The 18,510-nt window shown below is 53.0% G+C and overlaps 6 protein-coding genes across 6 annotated transcripts; 1 reads left to right on the forward strand and 5 right to left on the reverse strand.

The window, feature by feature from the left end:
• Window positions 1-428: 428 nt before the first annotated feature.
• Window positions 429-1,984, reverse strand: BDW47DRAFT_100789 (cytochrome P450). The gene has a single exon (XM_024811528.1). It carries the CDS (start codon window positions 1,954-1,956, stop codon window positions 436-438), a length of 1,521 nt encoding a protein of 506 aa, XP_024674773.1. The 5' UTR covers window positions 1,957-1,984; the 3' UTR covers window positions 429-435.
• An 836-nt stretch (window positions 1,985-2,820) lies between these two features.
• On the reverse strand, window positions 2,821-5,110 carry BDW47DRAFT_82167 (uncharacterized protein). The gene is made up of 9 exons (XM_024819936.1): window positions 4,821-5,110; window positions 4,732-4,771; window positions 4,189-4,668; window positions 4,010-4,134; window positions 3,762-3,956; window positions 3,453-3,691; window positions 3,349-3,405; window positions 3,174-3,257; window positions 2,821-3,104 (listed from the first exon to the last, which is right to left on the reverse strand). Exons 1-9 carry the CDS (start codon window positions 5,029-5,031, stop codon window positions 2,901-2,903), a joined length of 1,635 nt encoding a protein of 544 aa, XP_024674774.1. The 5' UTR covers window positions 5,032-5,110; the 3' UTR covers window positions 2,821-2,900.
• Window positions 5,111-5,436: 326 nt separating this feature from the next.
• BDW47DRAFT_82169 (DUF3712 domain-containing protein) lies at window positions 5,437-6,926 on the reverse strand. Its single transcript, XM_024819937.1, has 4 exons — window positions 6,104-6,926; window positions 6,038-6,052; window positions 5,861-5,988; window positions 5,437-5,805 (listed from the first exon to the last, which is right to left on the reverse strand). The coding sequence occupies exons 1-4, from the start codon at window positions 6,696-6,698 to the stop codon at window positions 5,506-5,508; spliced, it is 1,038 nt and encodes a 345-aa protein (XP_024674775.1). The 5' UTR covers window positions 6,699-6,926; the 3' UTR covers window positions 5,437-5,505.
• A 763-nt stretch (window positions 6,927-7,689) lies between these two features.
• On the reverse strand, window positions 7,690-9,047 carry BDW47DRAFT_134555 (tyrosinase family protein; the record flags this gene model as incomplete). Its single annotated transcript, XM_024818120.1, has 3 exons — window positions 8,607-9,047; window positions 8,477-8,562; window positions 7,690-8,425 (listed from the first exon to the last, which is right to left on the reverse strand). The coding sequence occupies exons 1-3, from the start codon at window positions 9,021-9,023 to the stop codon at window positions 7,690-7,692; spliced, it is 1,239 nt and encodes a 412-aa protein (XP_024674776.1). The 5' UTR covers window positions 9,024-9,047.
• Window positions 9,048-11,460: 2,413 nt separating this feature from the next.
• BDW47DRAFT_123301 (putative beta-N-acetylglucosaminidase) lies at window positions 11,461-14,403 on the forward strand (the record flags this gene model as incomplete). Its single annotated transcript, XM_024816022.1, has 4 exons — window positions 11,461-11,496; window positions 11,542-11,664; window positions 11,719-13,764; window positions 13,951-14,403. 4 exons carry the CDS (start codon window positions 11,461-11,463, stop codon window positions 14,401-14,403), a joined length of 2,658 nt encoding a protein of 885 aa, XP_024674777.1.
• A 110-nt stretch (window positions 14,404-14,513) lies between these two features.
• Window positions 14,514-17,152, reverse strand: BDW47DRAFT_100794 (sugar porter family MFS transporter). The gene is made up of 8 exons (XM_024811529.1): window positions 16,890-17,152; window positions 16,754-16,828; window positions 16,427-16,690; window positions 16,254-16,373; window positions 15,937-16,204; window positions 15,139-15,877; window positions 14,973-15,087; window positions 14,514-14,921 (listed from the first exon to the last, which is right to left on the reverse strand). The coding sequence occupies exons 1-8, from the start codon at window positions 16,943-16,945 to the stop codon at window positions 14,690-14,692; spliced, it is 1,869 nt and encodes a 622-aa protein (XP_024674778.1). The 5' UTR covers window positions 16,946-17,152; the 3' UTR covers window positions 14,514-14,689.
• Between the last annotated feature and the right edge of the window lie 1,358 nt (window positions 17,153-18,510).

The following is an 18,510-nucleotide window of genomic DNA, read 5'->3' on the forward strand; positions in this document are numbered from 1 at the left end:
GTTTAGATGGGGTTGAAAAGGAGAATGGCGGAAAAGAAGAGTTAGAAAAGAATGTTATGGGTTGTGCATTGTACATGTAACGATCCATCTATTGATGGACTTGGAGTCACATAACTCCATCGCTCCCCCCCTCCCTCTCTAAAAGGATATAAGATCAATGCAAGAAAAAATCGTAGACGCGGCCTAGTAGTAAACCCGGCCTAGGCCGCGTCGTACTTATCCTCGGGCATAGCTTCAACCCTACTGGTGAGCGCTTGTCACCTAGTGTTTCCTGAAGTACACAGGGGACTTACTACAACAATACGAAGAATCCGTGCAAGGCCACGCTACATCGAGCGTGTGTGGTAGAGGTAGACTGATTTCTTGTAGATCGAACAACATTTCTGTGGTGTTACGTGACTCCTGATATGTTCTGAATTTTCAAGTACAATTGATTCATCCAGCCAGCGCATTATCCCCTGTTCTCGATTTCCAGGACGATGAAACACCCGGCTTGCCGTTCACACAGTCTCTCCGCCTCAACAGAAAGGTCGCTTCTGGCGCGACAGAGGTCGTGTTAATCGTGTTGATCACCCGGTAGGTATTCCCCTTAAGCTTAACGTCGAACTTGGAAAAAATCATGTAGAGTATGATCTTGATCTCATGGATGGCAAGTTGCCTTCCGGGACACGCCCATCGGCCCAGCCCAAACGTCAGGAACTCGGGGGTGCCCTGGACCGCCGGCCGTCCCTTCTCTACCCACTGGAAGCCTTTGAAGACAGTTCCCTCCGTCCCGTAGTTGTCAGGATGCTGGTGCGCCCGGGAGATAAGCACAAGGCACATGGCGTTTTTCGGCAGCACGTATGGTCCCACACGGACAGGCTGAGTGGTCTGGCGCACGGGGCCCCACGAATCGCCCTTCGTTCGGAGGACCTCACGGATGAAGGAGTCGAGTAGTGTCAGTTGGGTGAGTTTCTTGACGTTCAGGCACTCGCCCGCCGGGCTGACCTGCTCCCATTCCTCGCGTAAAGCAGGCAGGTACTCATCCTGCTTCTGCGTGAGCTTGATGAGGATCCAGAGGCCGGCAACGACAGTCTGGTGGATGGAGGCAAAGATGAGCCCGACGCAGAGGATGACACAGCGGAAGAATCCGGCTAGCGCAAACCACCCGGTCGTGCCGTGGTAGTGTTTCGCGAGCAGGATGTCAAAGAGTGGGACGAACTGGCCGTGTTTGGCGGCGAGACCGTTCTCCAGATGCTTGTTCCGGGCTTTCCACAGCGAAGGAACGACGTGGAAGAAAAACCTTGGAATGATCGTGAAGAGGACGGCGGAGAGTCCATTGACCAACACCCACAGCCATGGGAGCCATGCCCACTCCTGCGTATTCTCATGCATGCCGGTCATATTGGCCATGGCCACCGCCACCGCGGCGAAATGACCCGCTACGATGGAGGACGCGTGCGCGGGTCCGAGGATCATGACGACCATGGCGTGGGCGACGGCGAGCTGTATCCGATGGAAGATGTCAGGAAACTCGATGGCCGTCTTGTCGACGGCTGGGTCGGGCAGGTCATCCGCCAATCGGTCGAAGTATTGCTCAAAGACGGGAAAGATCTGTTCAATAATGGCATTCATGCGCGGCTGGACGTTGTTCTCCACCAGACTGTCGACATCGCGGACGAAGGCGCCGTTGTCAAAGAGTGCCAGGAAACCTAGATGAAGCAGCTCAAAGGCTGCCTTTTCGAATGTAAAGTTCTTGGTGTCGGTGAGAACCTCGTGGGCATATCGGTGGTCAATGACATATTCTTTGCGGCCGTGTCTGGGGACGATAATCACTGGGCCGTGCTCATCCAAGGCCTTGCTGTATACCTCGTTGACCTTACTGGAACGGCGAATTTCACGGGAGATATGGACCACCGGAGGAGCAAGAGCGTCAAGGGAAGTCTCAGACGTCAGCTGCGGCAGTGGTGTAAACATAGCTGGGTCAGCTGGTGTTGCGGTGGAGGGACAGGGAAGGCGGGGGACTAAAGGTATATCAGAAAAAAACAGGATGGCGGGGCGCCTGACATAAAAAAAAATGAGTTTGAATTCTAGATGATAACATTGCATTCTTGTGAGTCGACCCCTGTTATTTGTACATGGATCAAGGCTTGCTGCCAGGATATCTTTGGTCTCAAGGCCCTAGTGAATGATGTCTAATGGTTAGAATGTTATGTGATGGGTAAGATCGACACCATGAATGGACAGTCTACCTGCAGATGAGACTACCAATATTGACACCTCCGACCCCATTTACACCCCGTACACCTTGCTCACGTATGCTATTCAATTTCAGATACAATCCTTCCCAGCTCACTGACAAGCTGACTCTGACATGCATACCAGGTAAACAAAGTCACTATCCATTCGAATTCCGCCCCCTGGGTTCCTTTTCTGCTTTCTTCCCGCCACCATTCTCTTAAAGCCTCCGAAAAGTTATCACTATGGAAAGAAAATTACTCTCATAATGTGACTGAATTCTCATTGTCGGCGGGTGTGGTCGTCTTGGCCACTTCATAGTCCAGCCCAATCCTTTACTCTCACTAGCACTGTTTTTAGTTAATAACGCTGTGACATATGTCCTCCTCTGCCCAAACGTGGTTAGCGGAAGTATATCGCCCGGTGGCGTTGCGTACATCCAACAAAAGCATCGTGCTGATTACATGGCGGAAATATTATCCCGGTCCTAGCGGAGTGTAGAGGGTGCACCTGGCGGTCAGGAATCCCTGTTCAATCGTGATAGGCTCTGTTTATCTTTGTTTGAGGTTGACCCTATGCGTATATGAATAGGCCGACATCTTGGTAACCCTGACGCTCCCACACAACTCCCCATGTTTGGATAATATTTTCCAATAGCCGTCCTAACCCAGAAGAACATACTACTATTCATTCCTCCCGCTCCCACCCGAAGCACCAGTCTTGGCCAACACAAACCGCCTCGCATCTGCGCGCCCCTTCTCGACATCCACAAACATGATAGCCACCATGGCCGTTGCGCAAATGGCAAACAGAAACGGGAAGCCCATCCAGTTGTTCTGGGTGGTGTTGATAATGACTTGGATGACGTTGGGGCCGATAATAGATGACTAGATCATATTCCTCGATTAGTACATATATCCCAGTTAACAGATCAGTAGGCAAGAAAAAGAACATACAGCGCGGTTGGTGATGCCAAATAGGGCAAAGAACATATTGTCGTAGCCGGTGGGCATTAGTTCTGAGATCATGGTTTGGGCATACTATATATTCAGTTAGTACATTTCTTATCATGTATAGTACTTGGGTACTAGTCTGTTGTCTTCATCTTCCAACCAAGGGGGGGTGACATACAGCATAATACGGCGCCTGGAATAGCCCGAAAACAACATTGTAAAGATAAAACTCCCACTACTACAGTCAGCTTAGAAATGAAAAGAGAGGGAAGCATGACAAACCCGATGATGATACCCAATCTTCCCCGTCCACAGTCCCACCATCCCCCACAGCGGGATCAACACGCTGAACAAGTTGGTGACGAGGAACATGCGCTTAGTGCGGATGCGAAAGTATTGCTGGATGTACCAGAAGCCGAAAGTGGACACGATGGAGCAGACGGCTTGCGTAATGCCGAGGTAGGTGATTTGGAGGAAGGAGAAGGCAACTTGGTTGGTTTGGATGATGGAGACGAGGGTTCCTGTTCTATCAATTTTTTTTTCCTCTCTTGTTTTAAATCATAGGGAGAGGAGAGAGGTGAGGGAAAATACCAGTTGTGTTCAACCCATCCGCCAGCAGAAAATACGCTACAAAATACAAAAACGTCTGCGGGAGAGCGCGTACCTCTCGCAGGGCCATCCACAACTGCTTCAGACCGATAGTAGCGTAGTTAGAGCCTTTGGGGACGTCTGGACCGGGACGTTTCTGCTGGAAGAGGAACCACCAGACACCGAGGACGACCCAGTCTGCTTTCATTAGCATATCTTAATAGTTAACAGATCATAAAGTCAAGCCATACATGAATTCGTCAAGCAAAGCGCTAGATTGTTGGCAAATTCGTTACCCTGCATGGGTAGCAGCACGCTCAGATTGAGGACCAAGGTCAGAAGGTAGCCGATATTGCTGTGGGCGGTGGAGACGTTGCTATGTAAGTCAGCAGGAAGTCCTCATCCAAGATAGGGGGGAAAGAGGGAAAACCTTATGTGATTTCTCTCCATCGACTCCAAAGCATCATACTCCTCTTGACTGATGTTACCATCGCGCAACTCATCGCGTGCCTTTCGCACCCGCGGCATCTGTCGCGCTAGTCTGGGAAACACGGCAGCGTAGAAGACCAACGTCGCGCCATAGGCAACATAAGAGACGACGTAGAGCCCCATCGCCACCGGCCACTGGGACGGCTGACGGACGGCCATCATCCCGTACTGCAGGGCCCAGCAGACGACCGTTAGCGCTAGGAGCAGCCAGCGGCCGAAGAAGCCGTAGTCGGCGGCGCTGCCGAGCCAGATAAAGATGACGGTCATGAAGGCGAAACAGAGGCCGTCGGCAATGAGTATAACGGAGGAGACGCTGCGGGGCCCGCCCGTCCAAGGCACGACGCAGGGTGACGATTCGGTGCAGGGCTTGGGGGGGTTGGTGTGCGGTTGCCAGCCTACCTGGTTGAGAGCCCATTGGAAGCTGATCCGTTAGACAGGGAGCATAAGCGGAGTGCTTATGGAACTTCTGGAATGATCCACATACAGGGCTTTGGTATATGTCCCTGGACCGACTCCGTTGTCGCCTGGATGCGGTGAGCGGCTGATTGAAGTAAAGTAGTAGGGGGGAGTTACCATTGTAGTAGAGATAATAGGACCACAGTTCCCGACGTGTTGTCGGTGGCTGCTCACCAAGCTCAAAGGTCCCGAAGAGGCGCTCATATTCTGTATCTTCGTGGTCTCTCTCCTGGGACGCTGTGGTGGTGGTGGTAGTGGTGGCTTTACCAGTGGAAGAATAAGCGGGATTAGGGCTTGGATTCCTCATGTCTTCGTTGTTTTGAGTCATGATGGCTGGAACGAGGCTAGATACTTAGGAGAACATGAGCTCAAGACTAGGGGAATTGATAGAATGAGCCATAGTGGACGGAGGGTTGGTGGGTGGAAGGAGGTGCTCCTTGTCGCGCAACACAAGGATTGGCCCCGCATTCTCGAACGAGCGCGCCTTGCTGTAGACAGTACAATACATCCTGTGATGACATAAATAGGGTCCTAGAACAGTGATAATTATGCAATGTGGAATCAGTGATCCCTTGGCATGCAGAGTGTTCTGTAACTGCACATACAATTGTGACAGATCATCGATATCATTATTGATCATTCTCGTCAATTCCTCCCCAACGTAGCCTGACGTCTATTTGCAAACATGTCTAAATGTGAACCACCTTCCACACATACAACCATAGTCTTCAACCAGATATACAGGTATCTCAAAAACATAACATAAACCTAGAAGAATAAATGAAATAAGATAAACCAAATATTACATCAAACTCGACGCATAATCCATCAGATTAATATGCGCACTCGCCTTGATCGCCTTGATCGCAGGCGCAAAATACGGGATTTCCTCCCCTTTGTACTCGCAGCGAGTGCCCTGGACGTCGATGGTGACCTCGCCCAGGCCGTCGCCGTCCCCGAATACGCCCTGCTGGATGAGCAGGTCCATGTCCAGGTCGCCCAGCATGACGAGTTCACTGCTGGGTTGCTTGAGGGTGAGATTAGGGATGTCGATGTAGCCGAGGTCGGAGCCTCCCATGGAGAGATTGAAACTGACGGAGCCCTATGATTGAGTTAGTATAGTCAAGATACTGGGGGTCATATCCATGGAGACATACCATCTCGACGGAGAAAGGAGTCGGGTTCTTGAGCACGACCGTGGCGTTGACGTTGTAGCCTTCTTTGGTCGGGGGTTTTAGGAGATTGACGCTGGTGACGTTGAAGCTGCCTGGGGTGTTGACAAATTCTATATCGGTCAGTGCGCTGATCGTGGCCATATAGTCTGGTCTACTCACTTTGTACATCGTAGCCTGAACCAGTTAGCATCTATATCAATATATTATAAGGGGGGGAGAACACACCCTTCATCTTCATCGTCTTATGAATATCCAAATGCGCCGTCGGCAGCGCCCCAAACTTCAAATCCGGCTTCCCAGTCACCAAAACCGCGAGATCCTCATTCGTCGCGGCCTGCACAGCCAACTTCCCCAAGCACTCCACACAATCCAGATGCAGATCCTGATCGATATCCAGCTCCGCCCCACCATCGAACGCAATCCGCTGCACAGGAAACACAGCAAACGTCTCCTCCGTATCCGGCACCTTGATATCGGCGTCAAACGGGCTCAGATACCCACTCCCGCTAAACCCACCGCCCATGGAGATCTTCTTCTTCTGGCGCACGTGGAACGCGTCCGGACGCGGGTTGGTGATTTCCAGACCCGAGTAGTCGTACTCGTAGTCGTTGATGTATTTGTTGGCAAAGTTGGGGACGCCGACGTAGATGACGGGAAGGACGACGACGAGGACGACGACGCAGAATGCGATCAGGTACACCCACCACCATCGCTTCATGTGTGTCTTGAATCGCTGGAAGAGAGTCGGTTTGGCGGGGTCCGTTGCGGCCGCTTCGGGGTTGGCCCCTGAGCTGCTGTGTTCGATGTCGGATTTCGACATTTTGCTTTATTGCGGTTTTTTTGCTCTGGTGTCGGCCTTCTTTTGCGTTGTTCGCCCTTTCTTTTTGGGTAATTTCCCCCTCTGGTTCAGATTCAAGCCGTCAGCGGATCAAACGATGTTGATCTCGTGGTAGTGCGTGGTAGCGGCCAAGCCGGACAGCAGTCGCATCTTAGTACGACATATGGCCGAAATGAGGGAGCACAGGATCGAAGATAGGTGGGGTGCGAGGTGATAAGGTGGAAAAGGTCTGTTCTTTTTCGCGGTCCAAACCGGCGACTGGCACAGCTTTAATGAAATCCCAGGAGTTGGTGGCAATCGGTGCTCCATCCCCCCATGGGGAGTGCTGATGTCGATCGCTGCTCCACTCTTCACATGGACGGTTTAGTGTGTGCCGCGGTCGCCTCGTTTGCATCATGATTTGCGCTTTTGAGATTATGGGGGAGGAGAATGTTATTGCTAGATATTTTGATGGAGAATGTTGCATCTGGGTGTTGTTGCTGGTTGTGTGTCTGTATGCTGGTCTGAAGCTATACGCAGATTTGGTGCTGGAAGAATGGCGTATTCGGATGTTGAATACGCCCCGCCCACTTCGCGTAGAGACGGATCGACATGTTCTTTTTCCATATGGAGTATTGATCATTGTTGATCAGGCACGATGAGAGCAAAGAAAGCCCAGCAGATCAACTGTTGAGAATGCTGCGGGGATAGCGATCTGGTTTTCTGGAACGATCAACGCATGAATGACACTGCTTGATAGTCGATATGCAGTTCACTGTCGAGCCAGTTGGTATGCATGAGGAAGAATGGACAAAGCTTAAAAACCGCCAAGTCAAACAATATATTCCGCTACTATAAGTCCTGTTTAGCCGGAATCAATGAAATAAATCACCAGCCAGTGATACTCCCACGAACGCTTCTTCAAATCTATATGGAACCCTAACCCAAACCACTACAAACACCCCACGACAGGAACGAAAGAAAAAAAAGAAAATCAAAGATACACATAACAAAACGGCCCCGCAGTCGTTATCATAATCTCCTTCATCGCAACCGGCCCCCCACTCCCCGCATACCCAATATCCACCATCGTCTCGAGCGTCGTATTCGGCGACGGCGGCTCATTTAGGAACGTACCCGTTCCCGAGATCGCATCCCACCGCGCGCCCCAGTCCAAGCTCTGCCAGATCCACCACAGCCGATCCACCATCCCGTGGTGGACCCAGAATGCAGGATCTCCGGGGCTGGTGAAGACGTCGCGGCCAGGATCGCCACCCATGGAATAGTGGCCGCCGCCGTGGACGCCGATCCCGCCGCTGCCGGGCGTGCCCTGCATGGAGTTCTGGAAGTCGTAGACGATCCGGTTCTTGAGCAGGAGCTCGACGACCGCCGTGGCGTTGGAGAATCGGCGTAGGATGTCGGAAGTGAGGTCCCGTTTGAGGCACCGTGGGTTGTAGTCGAGGGGGTTGGGCGCGGAGGCTCGTTCGCCGCCGGGGAGGGCCAGTCCCGCGGGACCGAGGTTCAGCGTGTAGTTTTTGAAGGGCCCGTCGGTAATGCACCCACCGCCGCTGCCGGTGGGGAGCCAGATGGGCGGTCGGTCGCCCATGGTGAGGGCGAACTTGGGCGGCTGGTTGGGGATGGGGGCCCCGTTGCCGGAGAATGAGGTGTCGCTGCCGTCGAAGATGGGGGAGTCTTCAAGGTTCTCTGTGTCGTCGGGCCAGTTCCAGTATCTGGGTGGGTTTGTTGGTGATGGGCCCTCTAGTCTATGGATGTGTACTCACGGGTAGTCGCCTGTGTAGCCACACTCGCCACGCAGCGCTTGTTCAAACTCCCCGAGGAAGTACCGATGCCATCCGAGAAACGTTCCCTGGAGTGGTCAGTAGGGGCAGAACGAAGCTGTTGGGGACGTACCGTGAAGTGGATCTGCCCGGTTTGATTGATATGTGTGGCTATAAAGTCGTCATAGCGGGTTTTTGCGCCAGAGGCGAGGTCGGGAGGGGTCTGAGAGGGCAGTTGTTGGAGACACAGGATCGCATCTATGAACGCCCTCCGCTGCGGGTCGGAAAGAGTTCTCCACTCGCGACGAACTCGCAGTTTGTTGCGCGTACAGCCATTACGCTTCTGCGTTGTGCGGTTTGAGACCTTCTCCGTTGTTACGTTTAGAGCAAAGCTGGCAAGTTGATCGAGCTGGGATGATGCGGTGGCGATTGAGGTGGATGCAATTGATGGAAGCACCGCGGTAGCAGGGGCAGATGCATAAGGCTGCAGCGCAGGGATAGCTCCGATCTGGAACACCAGCAGGCCAAAGCTGACGGCGCGAAGGGCCATTATGAGGGCGATTTACTGACAAATAGATTTCAAGCACAAGCCAGGGACCCAGTAACACATCGCCCGGCCTAGAGAGGGCTATACTGGAGAAAGAGAAAGAAGCCAAAGAAAAGAAGAAAAGAAAAGAAAGAACCGGATTCCTTTAAAAGGCTGGCAGCACCATGTGGCCAAGGGGCTTAGCCACTTGCAAGGTCTCCATCCTGTCATCACGCTGGGACGGTGTGGGATGCAGACTGTTGCAGAAGCCATTCGTCTGTCGTGACGCAGGGGATTAGTATAGCCACACACTGGGGGGTCGATGGGACTGCGGCTGGGATGGTGGCCCATGCTGCTGACCCTGATCCCATGGTCTCAATCCACTCGATTGGACATTCCGAACTCGCCCATCGTGACGGTGATGCCTCGTTCTCCAAGGCAGATAAACGGTTCCACGACATGGCATTGTGGCTGCAGGATGATGGGTACCATATTGCACTATTGTCCGTGTTTGTGGCTCAACACAAAGACACTATACGCCAAAGATGGACCCACAGACCTCGAATTGGTGAGCTTGCAGGTCTCATCCCAGCCCCTCTCCAATGTCGGTTCCGAGAACTGACATCCTGTTCTAGAAGACTGTCGAGGAGGGGAAACGACATCCCTAGGGCAGCGAGAAGCAGGCTCAAGATGCTGACTACAGCCTGACCAGTATGACACCTTCCTGGACGATGCCCTCTCCAGAGACCGCCGTGGTCTCGCATACAGCCCTGAATTTTGACGAATTAGCGCCGAGTGATACGAGGACGGCACACGGAGTGGGTAACTGCAGTGTGCCCGCCAGGAACAGAAGCTGTGGACTAAGCGAGTACGGTGGATCCATGACAAAGAGGAATCTTGAAAAGACCGAATGTTGACAGGGGAGACCATGTTGAATATCAAATCGGTGTTGGATGGGCTGAAGATGGTAGTCAGCTCCACGTGGCCGATACTGCCCTACCTCACCCCGGCTGAAACAAACAGGGAGCAGAACCTCTTCGTGTTGAATCCGACTAACGAAGCATGTTCTGACTGTATCCAGGATATAATTCGCTTTTTCGAAACATCCTTCTCGTACTCGGTTCATTTCTCTCTTCTTGCAGACCCTGAGCCGTGCTCAGTGACACAGCGAGTATGAGTGTACGTTTCACCACAGTGTAACGCCGGGGTTCTCTATTCTTCTGGGTCAAGAACAACGAGTAGGAGAGCAGGAAAAAATAAACATCTACCAGGATTTGGATAAGCTCGTGAATGAGCCGAGACGTTTCAGTCGCCTGGTACCCACGTGTTACCCCGGTCCCTTTAGTATTTGAATGCAAAGATCTCAATCAGCGCGGGAGGGTAGGAAACTAGATGCACATACGGCCGTTGCATTGGTACTATTGCCTCACTGCCATGTCACTAGACCAGGATCGCCGTATATAATTGAATGACATGTCGGTAACATTACCGGACTATAACAGGGGTGCCTTGTCTGATTTTCTGACATTGCTGTTGGCGCGGCCTCGCGCGTCAGATGACTTCAGGATTAGGACGAAGAAAAGCTGCTCTGATCTGTGAGTTCACCAAAGGGCACGATAATCACAGAGGCCTGGAGCATGTCAGCCCGTTCCCCGATGTTTGATAATCCAGCAGAAGACAGGAAAAGGGGGGCCATTCTACCGACAATCCGCCACATCCACCACCCACTCAACCTGTTCCACGACACGTAAACGTTCGCATCATCCTGCATCTTTGCCAAGATCTCCCCGTCACCGTTTCTATCACAACTGCGCCTCGCAGCAGTTACAGGAACCATGTTACGTCGGATCTTTTTTCGCTCAGCTCGAATAGCGGGACTGGTGGTGGCGTAGGTCTCGCTGTTGCGGTATCGATGCCGGTCTTGTTTCCTTCACCAATATTCTAAAGAGTGTGGGGTTCATATGACGACCTAACAGTGGTCCAAAGGGAAACATGGCGATGGGATAGCGTCCTGTTGGAGTGGAAGTTGATGGGAAGTATATACCTGAAACTGGAGAGTTAGGGTTTGAGTCTACCAACCCTAACCCAGACAAAGACCCTAAGTTTGAGCAGCAGGCTTTTTCGTCTGTCATTTACCATACAATGGAAGTGTAGGAGGTATAGTTGATATTGAAATGATAGGGATCCAGTGACATCCATTTCACTCAAATTTCAATGTGAACGGATCGGGTAGAGACGATGTTTGTCAGCAGCCCAAATTGACTTCATTTAATTCATCTGCTTTCCCCTCACCTTCACCCCTCTCCCACTTCTCTTTACTACAAAAGTAGTATCTCTCCGATTCAGCTTGATCAATCGATCCAAGTACGGTGTACTTCGTGCATTGTCTTGTCAATCCGCCCCAACCCCTGGACAACCCCACTTCGGGTATAGCCCCGCATCGACTGTGTTGATAGTAAAGATGGCACCCTCCGAATTGCAGACCAAAGTCGGCCAGGTAGGTATTCCACTGATGCCTGCCATACTATGACTGACTCAATAGCTTTTTGCTGTTGGCTTTCACGGTCTCACCCCTAGCCCTGAGATCAAGTCTTTGATCCATGAGCATGCTCTTGGCGGCATTGTTTTGTTCAAGCGAAACATCAGCGATGTGGCCCAGCTCCAGGTACCCTCCTCATACACATATCCCTATATCTATATAATGTTAAGAATGATCTAGTCTCTCACACGTGCCCTCCAAGAGGAAGCCCGACTAGCCGGTCATGAGCGCCCGCTCTTCATCGGCATCGACCAGGAGAACGGGCTAGTAACCCGGATCTCACCTCCCATAGCCGCCCAGATGCCCGGCCCCATGGCTCTAGGCGCAACCTACTCGCCAGAGCTAGCCTACGACGCGGGCGTCATCACCGGTCAGACCCTGCAGTTCTTCGGGATCAACATGGACTACGCCCCCGTCTGCGACGTCAACTCTGAGCCCTTGAACCCAGTCATCGGGGTGCGCAGCCCCGGCGACGATCCGGAGTTTGTGGGCCGCTTCGCCAGCGCCACTGCGCGGGGTCTGCGCGAGCAAAAGGTAATCCCGAGCGTCAAGCATTTCCCAGGTCATGGGGATACAGCGGTCGACTCGCACTACGGGCTTCCGGTGATTACAAAATCTCGCGACGAGCTGGGCCGCTGTGAGTTGGTGCCGTTCCGTCGCGCCGCTGCTGAGGGCGTCGAGTCTGTCATGACGGCCCATATCTCCCTCCCTGCTATTGGCGATGGTAGTCTTCCCGCGACGCTGTCCCCGGACGTGCTGAACATCCTGCGCAAGGATATGCAGTACGACGGGATGATCATCACGGACTGTTTGGAAATGGACGGCATCCGGGCGACATACGGCACTGAGCAAGGCGCCGTCCTCTCCCTCGGAGCAGGCAGCGACAGCATCATGATCTGCCACACCTACAACGTCCAAGTAGCTGCCATCAAGCAGGTATGCGAGGCTGTACAATCAGGCCAGATCCCACAATCGCGCTTAGACGAAGCGTACCGCCGGGTCACGACTTTAAAGGACCAGTTCCTAGACTGGGACACGACCCTGCGCGTACAACCGCCGTCTCAGCTCGCCGCACTCAACCAGAAAGGCGTCACACTAGCCAGCGAGATCTACGCTCGCTCAGTAACCCTCGTCCGAGACACCAAGGGCATCCTCCCCTTATCACCCAGCGCGCAGATTGTCTTCCTCTTCCCAGGAGGCGCCACGCCCGCCGGCGGAGCCGTCGACGGCGAAGGCCTAGGCCGACCAGGCACGTACAGCGCCTCCCCGTACCTCAAGCTTCTTAATCGCCACGCGCCCAACGTCGCCGAAGTCCACTACGCGCCGACAGGCCTGTCCACCCAACAATGGCAAGCCGTGGAAGCAGCCGACGTCGTCGTCTTCGTTTCCATCAACGCGCGGGAATCACCCTACCAGCAATCGCTGGGTCTTGAACTCCCCAGTCGAACCCGCAAACTAGTCGCCATTGCTGCATGCAGCCCATACGACTTCCTCGATGATGTCGCCAGCATCGCTACCTACATGACAACCTACGAGCCCACCCTCGAAGCCTTCGCCGCCGCAACAGACATTCTCTTCGGGACGGCTCCCCCCCGCGGCGCTCTCCCCGTCGGCGAGCCAAAACCGACCCCGTCTGCTGACATCCACATAACCCAATACAATCCCAACAGTGACTTCTCGGGCATTCTCTCCGTCTGGAGCGCAGCTCTCCCAACCTACACCCCAGATCCAGACCTCCTATCCACCCTCCTCCACGCGCATCACACGCAGCACCACTTCATCGCCAGAAACAAGAGCACCGACGAAACAACCGGCTGCGCCATCCTCTACGCCAGCACCAACACCAAAACAGCACACCTCGCTGTCCTAGCCGTCCACCCCTCCCACCAGAACCACGGCATCGGCACCAGGCTCCTCGCCGCAGCACGCGCCTCCCTCCCATCCGGCACCCGCATAAACCTAGGCAGCGGCATCCCGCGCTTCTGGCCCGGCATCCCAACAGATTTACCCCAGTCTGTACAAAGTTTCTTCACAAACCGTGGTTTTCACCTCAATCCGCTGAAACCTCGCTCTGTGGATCTCTATCAGAGTATTTCCACTCTCGCTTCCACTGGGGGGAAATATCTAGCCCAGGCAGCACAAAATCATATATCGTTCACGCCGATCAAGCAAGCTCAGTATGAGGAGTGTCTTGCGGGACAGATGAGGAATTTCTCTGAAAACGCCGTACGTCTTCCATCTTTCCCTTCTCCTTCCTTGTCTACTTTTTCTTTCTTCCCTACTTTCCTACTTTCTTCCCCATCCTTTTTACCCCACCACCCAACAATCCCCTTCCTCTCCCATACCTGACTACTACCACTGCCATACTTCCCCCGTCATCTGGGTACTAAACAGCATCACCAAAATATACAGGACTGGATAAGCCTCTACAAAACCCACCCCCCAACCACGCACCCGAACGTTATCCTCTCCGCCATCCACACCCCTCCCCCCACAACAACAACAACCACCCCAACAAGTCCCCCCAAACAAATAGCCTGGCTAATCGCCCTCCCCCCCTCCCATCCCATCCTCACCCAAAACTGGGCATTCCCTGCGTTCTTCACCCGCGCGGGCCAGAACGCGGGTCTCATCGGGTGTGTGGGTGTTGATCAGGAGTTTAGGGGGAAGGGGGTGGGATTGGGGTTGGTGGAGTTTGCGGTTGATTATTTACGGCATCATTCGTATTCTGGTGGCGGTGGTGGTGATACCACTGGTGCTGCAATTGATGGCATCTTTGTGGATTGGGTGGAGATTGAGGGGTGGTATGAAAAGGTGGGGTTTGATGTGTGGAGGTCTTACCGGACGGGCTATCTTTTGGATTAGTTTTCTTCTTCTTGTGATGATGTACTTCGTGTCAAGGTAGTATTCCGCTGTACTATCTGCCCGCTGGTATTGATAGAAGCAAGCCTACATCTACACTTCATATACTCACATACTCATAAAATAGTCCTAATATAGTACTAAAATACAGTACTAGCTCTCTTATCGACTATTACCGGTCCATTAAACCACCGATCCATCAAACCCGTGAACCATCCATCCATCGTCCATCAAGCAATCCTCCGAAATGACGACAGTCTGTCCCATGTCAACGCCATCATGAGGTCAATCAAGCCTCCTGGGTTTCCTCGTGAGTATTGTCAAACTTGTAGAGCGGCTCCAGCTCCTCCTTGCGTCGGAAGATATACCGCCGGATCCACCAGGGCAGCGCCGTGAACATCTGGTAGCGCATGTGCACGCGGGTCGGCACGGCAAAGATGTAGTCCAGCTCTTCCAGGGTCCGCTGCTTGGTTTCAGGCACCCAAAGAAAGATCAAGACCAGGGCAGTGACATTGAGAGCGCTACATCTATCAGCATGGGAGAAGAATCAACTGAGGAAAAGAGGAACTGACGCATAAAAACCAAACGCCCCAGTTGGGGTCATCGCGTCGAGCATGCGCGGGAAGGTGATGGAAAGGACAGCCGCCCAGAAGAGACAGGTAGCGACTGCCCAGGCCATGCCGACCTCTATTCATGATTAGTGTGGAGACGGCGCAGAAAGGTGGCGGGAGAACATACCACGATGAGAAAGGGGAAACACCTCGGCCGAGTACGCGTACGGGACAGGCCCCTCGCCAGGAGAATAGAAAGCGGCGAAGAGGAACACAAAGAGAGCGATACAGCCCAGGTGCGCCTTGGAGTCGCCCGGAATGTAGAAGCTGAAGCCGGCGGCCAGTAGGGTCCAGGCCATCTGGGGAAAAGTAAAAAGCAGCAGGGCGCGGCGACCGTAGGTGTCGATGGTGAAGACGGCCGGGAAAGCGAAGAGGAAGTTGACCAGACCAAATCCCCACGACGCGAACAGGGCCTCGGTGACGCTGGCACCGGCCTCCTGGAAGATGGTCGAGGAGTAGAAGGCGACGATGTTGATGCCGCACATCTGCTGCGCCAGCATGACGACGAACGAAGCCAGCGTGGCGCGGCGGACGCGGGGAATGGTGAACAATTCAACGCAGCGCTGGGCGTACGAGCCCTTGCCGGCGATTTCCTGCTCGATGCGGATCTGCGAGTAGATCGAGAAGAGGTCCCGGGCGGCCTGAAGCTCCGTGTTGCGCAGGCGGCAGAGCGACTCGTAGGCCTTGCGCATGGAGCCCTTCTTGATGTACCAACGGGGGGATTCGGGGCAGAAGTAGACGCCGACGAGCAGGGGGAGGGCGGGGATGAAGGCCGATCCGAGCTGGAGACGCCAGGAGATATCGCCGGTGTCCTTGACAGCCAGATTGGCAGAGGTGCCCAGGAAGATACCAAAGGCGGTCCACAGCTGTGTTCTGTCAGCAATCATGTACATGTACTATTTTATCTATGACGGGGAGACGTTACCTGCCAGCACATGACCAGACCACCACGGATGATGGCGGGGGTATTTTCGGCACAGAACATGGGGATGGTGGAGGCCTTGAGACCCATACCGATACCGAGGAGAAGACGAGTGACAAAGAGTTGAGGCCAGGTCTGACTGACGGCCGAACCGATGGGGGTCAGAATACAGAAGATGGCGGAGGCGAAGATGGCACCGCGACGTCCTATGATCTTGTTGACGGGGTCGGAGAGCCAACAGCCGATGAAGGCACTCGCGATGTAAGGGCCTCTATTCATTGATCAGTATTTTGTTTGGTATTGATATGGTTGATACATACGCATTGACGAGACCGACCAGCCACTGGTTCCTCTCGGCGTTGGGGTTATCCTTTTCGGGGATGCCCAGGGCATCGGGAAAGGAGAGGTTGGCGCCGTTGCTGCCGGTCTGGTCCCAGCCTCTGTTGAGAGATTAGTGACGTGCGCGGGACGAAGGGTATGGAGGTAGACTCACTGGACGGCCGCGCCAATGGAGCAGAGGATGATGGTAAAGTAGAGCTGGCGGGGCTGGCGCCACTTGTGGGTGACCTCGTCGTCGATGGTCCGAAGGTCATCCTCGTCCAGCTCGGGGATTTTGTCATAGTTCTGGGGGTCGCGAGCAATGAGGGCACCCTTGCGCAAGTGAGGAAGGATGTCCTGGAGCTGATGCTCGTTGGCAAAATCCTCAACATCGCGCAGGACCTCGGCGGGGGTGAGATCAGCGAGGGGGTTTTTGATCCTGTGTCGCGTTAGTACCGGGGTTGTGGGGTGAGAAATGGAACATTCCGGATTAGAGACTCACTTGGCTTCAAGGTTCTTGTTCAGGTTAATATGCTCCGCCTTGGGCTTGTCATCAGGAACCGCCTCGACAGTGACCCTAGATAAAGAGATCAGTTTCAGTGAGAGATCAACAATCAAGAAGAGGTGGAATGACATACTGATTTTCAGTCTGGATTGGGGGATCATCCTCGATCTTCCCCACCTTTTCAGCCATGGTGTGAGATTTCAGATGGTGTGGTAGGACGAGAATATTCCGAGAGAGAGAGAGAGAGCTAGAGTCGAGGGTGTTTATATGAAACCAGACAAGCAAGGAAGAGATCGATCGAGAGGAAGGGGATGAGGAGGGGAAGAAGGGAAAGAAGTAGAAGGAAGAGAAAAAGGAAAGAAAGAAAGAAAAAGAAAGAAAAAGGAAGGGAAAAGACAAAGAAGGGAAAAAAAAAGGAACCAGGGTAGAAATGGGCAAGAGCGTCAGCATGATTGAATGGATTCACTCTCGAACACGTCTCCACCACCAATCAGGCTGGTATCCGTGTGGAAATCAACCCTGCGTGATTTAATCCCGGTTCACTCTGTTTGTTCGAATCACTCGAGTTTCATAGATTAGTCTTAGTGATTATGGCTAATAGTCTTTGACCAGGGAATATTCACCTCGAGCTTAAACACCAGACTAGACTGGAGCTGTCATGCAATCCTGCATCCTTCTGCATCTTGTCTCTCTACTAGGAAAGAGAGTCTAGCCTTGACCTAGACAAGCCAGGTGGATCCATCTCCCCAGCTTTCTCCAGGTTGACTGATCAGGATGAAAGTGGAGCCACCAATAAAACTCTGGGAGGCTTAGCCACGCTGAACCGACCAGTGAATGGTCTGGATGTAGTGTTTGGACCGGAACTCAGGAACCTCCCCTGTCATCTGTCTCTTTACCCCTCCTGACCTGACTGGACCAGGGTTTGGATACTATACGAACACTGGTCGACCAGGAGTATCATGTCACATGCCGATTTGGGGTTCCATGTGGTGGTCGGATTCAATCAATGCGGGGCAATCTCTATCAGGCCATCATGGAAATGACCAGCACAGTCTGAACGTGCAGCGGGGCTCATCTCAAGTACGAGTAATAGATGAGTGGTGGCGTTGATGGCTATGATCAGACCTTCTTGTCGTCTATCATGAGTCATTCTCGCAGGCTTTCGTGGACTGGACTGTCGTGTACTATAATTCTACGATCTTTCTATCTTTCCTGCTTTTCATTGAGATACGGCCAGAATGAAGAAGAAATTACGGGACAGGAACGAGGACGATATAACACCATCAATCAATATAGATAGATCTGCTGAAAGAATTGGATATGGACGGCCTGCCACAAGCCGCAGATAGCCATAATCAATATACTTGTACATCCTGTCCACACTCTTCCTCGGTCGTAGAATTCCAGGTCAGTTCATCCAATATCACAGATCTACAGAAAATCAACCTCTATAAACTCAAATGTCTCAAGCCAAGACCGGCGTCAGATCGTCGGTCGATCCCCGTTTATTGGCCAACTGGCAAGTTGATGCCCCACGGCCCCATCGTGAGAGATCCCCGCCGATCGGAAGATCCCTTGCTTTGAACCCTGATATTCCATGAGTCTCCGAGTCCAGAGAATGTTGACAAACTTGTCCTGCGACATCGTACTCCTCGGTAGACAACATTGAGGGCGACCATGGATGATTGATCGCGACAAAGATTTCCATGATGATGTCCGGTGACAGTCTACCAGACTACCTGATAGAGATATGC

Source organism: Aspergillus candidus (genome assembly GCF_002847045.1).
Source record: "Aspergillus candidus strain CBS 102.13 unplaced genomic scaffold BDW47scaffold_7, whole genome shotgun sequence".
NCBI lineage: Eukaryota > Fungi > Ascomycota > Eurotiomycetes > Eurotiales > Aspergillaceae > Aspergillus > Aspergillus candidus.

Bases quoted from the DNA above. Each gene is read 5' to 3' on its own strand.
- BDW47DRAFT_100789 (XM_024811528.1), bottom strand. From the start codon at position 1,956: ATGTTTACACCACTGCCGCAGCTGACGTCTGAGACTTCCCTTGACGCT.
- BDW47DRAFT_82167 (XM_024819936.1), bottom strand. From the start codon at position 5,031: ATGACTCAAAACAACGAAGACATGAGGAATCCAAGCCCTAATCCCGCT. The intron at 4,772-4,820 runs GTAACTCCCCCC...CACCGCATCCAG, and splicing joins CTATTATCTCTACTACAATG to GCGACAACGGAGTCGGTCCA. The intron at 3,957-4,009 runs GTATGGCTTGAC...TAATGAAAGCAG, and splicing joins GCTTTGCTTGACGAATTCAT to ACTGGGTCGTCCTCGGTGTC.
- BDW47DRAFT_82169 (XM_024819937.1), bottom strand. From the start codon at position 6,698: ATGTCGAAATCCGACATCGAACACAGCAGCTCAGGGGCCAACCCCGAA. The intron at 5,806-5,860 runs GTATGTCTCCAT...ACTCAATCATAG, and splicing joins CTCCTTTCTCCGTCGAGATG to GGCTCCGTCAGTTTCAATCT.
- BDW47DRAFT_100794 (XM_024811529.1), bottom strand. From the start codon at position 16,945: ATGGCTGAAAAGGTGGGGAAGATCGAGGATGATCCCCCAATCCAGACT. The intron at 16,829-16,889 runs GTATGTCATTCC...CTCTTTATCTAG, and splicing joins CCAATCCAGACTGAAAATCA to GGTCACTGTCGAGGCGGTTC. The intron at 16,205-16,253 runs GTATGTATCAAC...ATCAATGAATAG, and splicing joins CTGGTCGGTCTCGTCAATGC to AGGCCCTTACATCGCGAGTG.